Here is a 7,977-nt window from a genome sequence, read left to right on the forward strand (position 1 = left end):
GTGCCTCCTCAGACAATGAGCCTTCTGCCGCCACAGGCTCCACCCACCAACACACACACACACACACACACACACACACACACACACTGGGATAGAGAGGCATGGACCAACAGTGGGAGGGAGAGAGAGAGAGAGAGAGAGGTGAATATAATTTGAATCTGGATCAGCTGCTTTCAAACACACATTTGTTTACATTAGATGATCTACAGTATCAGACCCTAACCAATAATAATAATAATAATAATAATAATAATAATGATAAACACGCGTATGTGAATATGTGTATGTATGCAGAAAATGCATTTGAAACATGCATTGAATGTGTTTAGAGATGGAACACAGTAATAATATGAGTACTAGTAGTACTGGTAATGCAGTGTAATGAGTGTAGTGGTAATACTATTCCATTTACTTCGTATTGCAATTTTAGGTGTTTTATTTTTCTTGTACACAGTGAAGAAAAGCAGTTTAATCAATAAAGTATCAGAATATATTAATTATATTATAATATATATTAATATTAATATATTGAAAAAAAAATCTCTGTGATACTCAACAATACTGTCTGACTGAAGTAAAAGTACTTCAATTCTCTCTAATACTCAGTTGTAAACACCTCCCTCTAGTGGTTGCTCCTATTAACACCAAGCTGCAGGCTCTTCCAAACTGATCAGTCTTGAGGTTGGATCAGGTGATCAGTTATTGATCCTCGGAGGGAAAATCAGGTGATACAGAAACAGAAACAAGTTCAGGTAGAACAACACAGGGAGACCCAGGGACACAAGAGACACAGAGACATATTAGAAACAAGAGACAAAGCGACACAGAGACACAGGAGACAGACAGACATAGGAGACACAGCGAAACAGGAGGAACAGCAGACATAAGAGACACATGAGACACAAGAGACAGGGGACACACGGCCCAGTGATATGTGATGTGATAAATCTGCGGTAGAAAACTGTCAGAGATGTTGTGTGAGTATTTCTTAAATGTTTTAATTTGTCAAATTATTTAAAAAAGGCAACAGGGTTTCTAAGAACATTTCCGTGGTCATGAAAATGTTTTTTCTCTGTTTGTGTCGTCCTTTAAACTTTTAAGGGTAAATTTATTTAAAGCCACTAAGGAGTTGGACTGTTCGTTTGTGTCAATGAAGTTTATTTTGATATTGAATCAGAACACTCCTGTTCACACAGAAAGAGATAAACACAGTAAATAAACACATCAAAATGTCCCACACAACTTTCACAGGAAGAGTTGCATTGTAGGTAATGTAGGTGCCAGGTTTTGACAAAGGGAAAAAAATGCACGAAATAAAATCTGTGTGCATGTTGTAGAAGTGAGCAGATAATCAGTCTATTCTAAGAATAACAGTTAGGGCTGTCAACTGATTAATGACTGACGTGTTTCCTGATTCATCTAAAAGAATAGCATGTATCATCTGTCACAGGTGGACCCCCCAGCCTAGTCTGGACACCTATGGGAGGCTTGTTGATGTTATTCAGGGAGCATCGGGGGCTGTGAGCTTTGTGTTGAGCTGACGGTTGAAGCTTGACGTGCTGTGACGTGCGACAGGAACGACGTCCTTTCATTGCGCTCTGCCTCCATCATGTCGACAGATGTTCCAGATGTTGGTGTGTTTGTTGGGGTCAAAGGGGGAGAGTGAGTGCGATTAAGTCATTTTTTTCACGTGTTGTTTTTTTCTGTAATTCATTAATCAGACTTAATGTGTGAGTTTGACAGCCCCAATAATCATTTAATCTTCTTCACTGCAGCTTTAACCCATTTCAGCACCACGGACAGAGTGTCTGCAGGAGCCCCGCCCCCTCCACCAGGCTGCGTCACAGGCAGAGAGAGAGACAGGTAGACAGACAGGTAGACAGACAGACAGACAGGTGGGGGGGGGGGGGGGGGGCACACCGAGACTGACCCATCCGGAGGACAGGCGAGCAGGAGGACAGAGGATGGAGGAGTGATGGAGCTGCAGGCAGGCAGATCTCTGTTTTGTCTTCCTCACATATTTTTGTTTATAATGTTTTAACGGTCTGACTGGACAGACAGGGAGACAGACGGACAGACAGAAAGACAGACAGACGGACGGACGGACGGAGACGTCCTCCGCTGCTGCAGAGAGGCTCGCGCCGGTCGGTCCGGTTGTCGTCATGGGAACGGTACTGTCTCTGTCTCCAGGCTCGCGGAAAGCTGCGGCTCGTGGGTCGGAAAAGCTCGCGGAGCTCGCGGTCCAGAAGCCGCTGGAGCCCAGCGGGGAGGAAGAGGAGAAGGACGGGAAGAAGAAGAACAAGACGAAGAAGCAGCGGCACCCGGTGCTGCTACACGCGCTCAGCTGGAAGAAACGCCTCGTGGCTGCGCGAGCCAAGAGGAAGGGCGGGAAGAAGGTGAAGCCCGTGGTGTCCGAGCCCGGGCACGTGCAGCGGGACCAGGCAGCCACCGACGGTCGCCACAGAGCGCTGAAAGCCGGACACAGACACGGACCCATCCCGGTACCTGTTCCCACAGTGCCGGAACACACCCAGAACCAGGACCAGGGCAGGCCGGAGCTCATCATCTCACCGCGCAGGGTGGTGGTACAGGTCGGTGTGTGCGTGTGCGCGTGTGTGAAGCACGTGGGTTGATTTAGTAAATTAAAGATAACGCCTGTAAAATGTTTGAACACAAAGAATGAAATGTCATCATGAGTGACATCAAAGCTGATGATGTCTGTTTATTAGGATTTTATTCACATAATTTATATGCATTCACACATACAGAAAGGAAGCTACTGAAACAAAAATAGCTAAAACAATAAATGACTTGAACCGTTTATAATTACTTGAAGGTTTTTCATCATCATCATCATCATTATCATTATCATCATCATCTGTTCTTTATTTAAAACAAGGAAGCAACATTGAGGGCAACCTCTGTTTTTCAAGGTCGCCCTGAATGAAATGCATACAGACCCTATATATACGTATATACGTGTGTATATATATACGTATATATGTATACGTATATATATATGTGTGTGTGTGTGTGTGTGTGTATATATATGTATATATATGTATGTATGTATGTATGTATATATATATGTGTGTATATATATATATACACACTTATATGTATATATGTATATGTGTGTGTGTGTGTGTGTGTGTGTATATATATATAACACAAGGTACATACACAATACAAGCAAACTCAGACAAAAAGGGCCTAAATTGCTCAAAAGGAACCAGCCTCTCTAATTTTGAATGCTTCTGCAATTTAGGATAATATTTAAAAGACAGACAAACAGAATGCAGTGCTGTAATATTCTCCCAGCCACTCAGAGGCATCCTGGGATAATAACTCAGGTCAGGGATGTAATCTTAGTCCAGGCCACTCTCCACAGTCACTCCATTCACAACATACCGTGTGTACTGTCAGCATTTCATTGAAATATTTTTCCTGTTCACTGTTCATGCTACTAACACATCCTTCAATTTTAGTAAGTAACAGGAATAAGTATTCATGTATGTAATGTTTCAACACTCATTTTCTCAGAGGTTTGACTGGACTTCTGTATGTTTCATAAAGCTCTGAGCTGGAGATGCGTAGACCTGACAGAAAGAGTCATGGGCAGGACACTGAACCCCAAAATCCCAAATCCTGACTAGACTAACCAGGCTAAGCTAGCTTTCATGCTCAACAACGTCATTCACTCAAGTCCGTGTTCTTAAAGTATTGTCACAATCCAGGTGTTGATCAAAGCCAAAATGTATCCAGAAGCAAACAATCCAAGTTCTGAAATCCAAAACCAGTTGTTTTTTTTTAGGGGAAGATGGTGGAAAAGCCAGGTAACCCTAAACACAGATACAAAGCAACATTTTACTTGAATATGATGCATTTTTATGGATGGATAGTATTCTACATAAAAAAATCACTCATACATTCATTAAGAGACTTCACTTTATTAATCGCAACATTAACATTAATACTGAATCAATCATTTTTAAAAAATTTAAACTCAAAGAATGATTTGTTCCAGTGCAAAGATGGTTGATGTTGAAATTTTAACATGACAATTTGATAGTTTTCATTATTTTAACAGTTTAAATACAATAACAATGATTTTAAAAAATGTATGTATGTTTCAGTTTGTTTATCATAATATTTCTTTTTTTTGTCCATGTTGGTGAAACATTTAAAGCTGCAGCTCCTTCAGTTCAGATTTCCTTTGCCAATTCCAGCAACCAAACTGTATGATTGTCTGACTGTACACAAAAATCACCAAACGTCATATTTTATTTGTTTAAATGTTGTATTTTGTGTAACAGCAATGTTATGACTGTTCTCTCTCCTTGTCTCCTCTGCAGGCATCTACAGGTGAGCTCCTTCGTTGCCTTTCTGACTTTCTTTGCCGTCGTTGCGTCAAACTGAAGGAGTTGTCGTCCAGTCAGATCGTTCTGTGGTTCAGAAATGTGGACAGAGCACTGCTGGTTCAGGGTTGGCAGGTCAGTATTTGTGTATGTGTGTATTAACTGTCAGCACTTACAAAAACACTGGCAAAAAGAGCTCTGATACTCATCCCCTCTGCAGCTAGTCCCTAGACCTGTGCAACTAGTCTTCAGGCCTTTTCAGTTAGTCCGTTAGACCCTTAACTCCTCCTGAATGTGTGGATGATACTTCTGGTCCCACCATGCTTGAATAAGCACCAAAACAAGACTGGAGAGTCAAGTTCATTTTCCAATGCAAACTGTAAATCACATTGAAATCTAGTTCTGTGAGATTTTTGGGCTGTCTCACATGTTCTGCTCTTCTGAGGGCTATGCACAGATTATTGATCATGTTAAGGTCAGGGACTGTGAGGGCCACTGCAAAACCTTCAGCTTTTAAGATAATCCAGTGTGAATTTTGAGGTGTGTTTATGGTCATTATCCTGTTGTAGAAGCCATCCTGTTTTCAGGATACGTCTTTTTTATAGACACTGTGATGCTTGATTACAGAATTTGTTGTTATATAATTGAAAATAGTCTCAAATAGTAAAATATTGCCCATCCACCGGCTGCAACATAAGCCCACAGCATGATCCCTCCACGTCTATGCTTCACAGTTGGAGAGGTGTTTTTTTTTTTTCACGAAATTCTGTACCTATTTTCCCCGAATATAACTTTGCTCATTGTGGCCAAAAAGTTCTATGTTAACATCATCAGTCCACAGGACTTGCTCCCAAACTGCTTCAGGCTAGTTTCATTCCTTTGAAAACTTCTGAAGATGAATTTTGTGGTTTGCAGGAAGGAAAGTTTTCTGATGACTCTTTCACGGTCCAAGGTCATATTTGTGCAGATAATACTGCACAGTAGAACAGAGGGCCACCTCTGCTTCGTCTTTACAGTCAAACAGGGGTCTGATTTGTCTTTCTAACAATCCTATGAGCAGTTCTCTCTGAAAGTTTTCTTGGTCTTCCAGACCTCAGCTTGACCTCCACTGTTCCTGTTAACTAACACTTTTTTGTGACATTACAAAATGAGGGAACAACTATTTGAAAACACTTTGATGTCTTTACCCTTCTCCTGCTTTGTGGGCCTCAATTATTTGATTTTTCAGAGTATAGGCAGCTACTTAGAAGAGCCCATGGCTGCTAACTGTTCGAACAGGGCTTGAGGAGTCAGAGTATTTATTAAGCTGTGAAATTTGCATCACTTGGCCTTTCCAACAATGACTATGAACAAACCATAGACCTAACAAGCTATTGAAGGTCAGAGAATGTGCTAAAAGTAATCTGAGACCTCAGATCTGTTGGGAGTGCCCAAACTTTTGTACTTTTGTTTTCTTTTAAAACTCTTTTTTGTGATTTAAGTTTAAGTATATTAACTGTTTGCCACTTTGGACAAACACTTCAGGAAAAATAATATAAATGAATGTAAGACATTTGCTCACAGTACCAGTGTTCGCTTTTCTGCCCTGTAGTGTCTGTCATTGTCAGCGCTATTCTCGTGTCTTGTGTTTGTAGTACTGGCACTCCCCTCTCTCTGGCACAACTACTTGTCTTGTCCCCTTGCAGGACCAGTGCTTTATCAGTCCTGCCAGTCTGGTCTTCGTGTACCTGCTGTGCAGGGAGGCAGTGGACGAGGATACGTCTTCAGAGCAGGAGCTTCACACCACCTTCCTCACCTGTCTGTACCTGAGCTACTCCTACCTGGGCAACGAGATCTCGTACCCCCTCAAACCTTTCCTGGTGGAGTCCAGCCGTGATGCATTCTGGGAGCGAACGCTGGAGCTGATCGACCGGCTGAGTGCTGACATGCTGCGGATCAATGCCGACCCACACTACTTCACCAAGGTGTTTCAGGACCTGAAGAGCCAGGGAGGAGCAAGGGAGAGGGAGAGAGAGAGAGAGACACAGGACAAAGAAAAGGAGAAAGAAAGGGAGAGGGAGGAGGAGGAGAGACAGAAAATTAATGAGAAGCAGGAGAGAGAGAAAGAGGAGCAGAAAGAGGAGGAGAAAGAGAACAACAGAGGAAACAGGATTGATCTGGATCGTTAAGAGAGCTGAAAAAACAAAAGAGAGTGAGGAAACTGCAGTATTGTTAATGAGACTTGTCCAGCAGCCATCGACCCACTGAGGTCTGAATGTAAACCGGCTGTGAACTCCGTTACTATGGCAACTGATGAGCAGCCAGATGTCTGATGAACTGTCGCATTGATTGTGACCTTTGATGTTATATGCTTAAAAAAGACTGAAACTTGAACCACTAGCTCACTTTAACTGCATGCTGTCAATCAAAACCAACAGTATCTTCTGATTGTACCATCAAACTTAAATATGATCTCCAGCCTTATTTTGTTTTGTTGCATAGCTGAAGAAAGCTGAATGTGTCAGTGCTGCAGGAAAGTTTTTATTTATTATTACATGAGCAAGGGGGGGCAGAAACCATCCAGGAAAAGGAGTGAAGTTAGTCTTTCAAAATGCCATCAGTGTCCATCCTGATGATGTAATGGTGTGAAACCCAGCAGGTTTAATCACTGTTACCCTCTATGACACATACACAGTTTTAATCTGGCTGTTCGGATGGATGCATTGTGGGAAATGTAGTTTGGCAGCTGCACTTGAATGACTGATTTGAAGTTTGATCACGCACTCAGAGCAGCCACAATAAAAACAGCAGGTCATGTGACCTGGTGATCAGTTTGATGTTTTCTGTCTCCTGTTTTCTTGTCTGAAGGCTGAATGTAAAACCAGTCAGGTAAATTGAACTGTGCCAACTGTTTTATATAGAAATCAAACCAGTGATATAAACAACACAAGTCACCTGAGTGTGTGTTGGCTCTTATTTCCTCTCCTCTGTGTCACCTGATTCATTCTACTGTCTTGAATTGTCTTCTATTCTATTCTATTTCATCCAAGTGGAGTTAAGACCTCAAACTGTTTTTTGGGGTCTCTTTTATGGTATAAAAAGTATTGTGAAATGTGTAATTTCGGTGAAAGTTGTTTTTTAAATTTTCAATAACTACAAAATCCATTCTGTGGCTGCAGCTGTTGTTGCTGAATAGAAGTTCAATACAATACGTCAGCAGATCCAAAATATGCTACCCTCACCCTACCAACAAGGGCCTGATACCTTAATGAACACAGGCTGTGAGTAGATAGATGTAATGTCCTATTTTATCAGCATAGCCTTCAGACAAAACAGTGAGAGCTCAGAGGACCATACATGTATTTGACTTGTATTAAACATGGTTTCATTTTCTAACTCTCCTGTAAACTAAAGTCAAGACACGTCTATTTGCTACTTCCCATGTCCCTCGTAGCCTGCACGTTATCTTGACTCCTGAGTTTTTAAGTAGTAATAAATCGCCACAGTAATACATAAATTATTGGGTTCATCAGAGTTTATTATAGGTGTTCTTCAGGACACATATCTATACCTTGAGCTGTACTCACCTGATTCCTGTACCCCACATCCACTTTTTAAACCTTATAAAAGATTATTTGAC

At 41.5% G+C, this 7,977-nt stretch overlaps 1 protein-coding gene across 1 annotated transcript; it reads left to right on the top strand.

The window, feature by feature from the left end:
- The first annotated feature begins 1,534 nt into the window (after nt 1–1,534).
- LOC143315959 (cyclin-dependent kinase 5 activator 1-like) lies at nt 1,535–7,296 on the top strand. Its single transcript, XM_076723578.1, has 4 exons — nt 1,535–1,662; nt 1,776–2,591; nt 4,356–4,493; nt 6,044–7,296. The coding sequence occupies exons 2-4, from the start codon at nt 2,163–2,165 to the stop codon at nt 6,524–6,526; spliced, it is 1,050 nt and encodes a 349-aa protein (XP_076579693.1). The 5' UTR covers nt 1,535–1,662; nt 1,776–2,162; the 3' UTR covers nt 6,527–7,296.
- Nucleotides 7,297–7,977: the final 681 nt, after the last annotated feature.

Source organism: Chaetodon auriga, chromosome 23, assembly GCF_051107435.1.
Source record: "Chaetodon auriga isolate fChaAug3 chromosome 23, fChaAug3.hap1, whole genome shotgun sequence".
In the NCBI taxonomy this organism is placed as follows: Eukaryota; Metazoa; Chordata; class Actinopteri; order Chaetodontiformes; family Chaetodontidae; genus Chaetodon; species Chaetodon auriga.

Bases quoted from the DNA above. Each gene is read 5' to 3' on its own strand.
- LOC143315959 (XM_076723578.1), top strand. From the start codon at position 2,163: ATGGGAACGGTACTGTCTCTGTCTCCAGGCTCGCGGAAAGCTGCGGCT. The intron at 2,592-4,355 runs GTCGGTGTGTGC...TCTCCTCTGCAG, and splicing joins CGCGCAGGGTGGTGGTACAG to GCATCTACAGGTGAGCTCCT. The intron at 4,494-6,043 runs GTCAGTATTTGT...GTCCCCTTGCAG, and splicing joins TGCTGGTTCAGGGTTGGCAG to GACCAGTGCTTTATCAGTCC.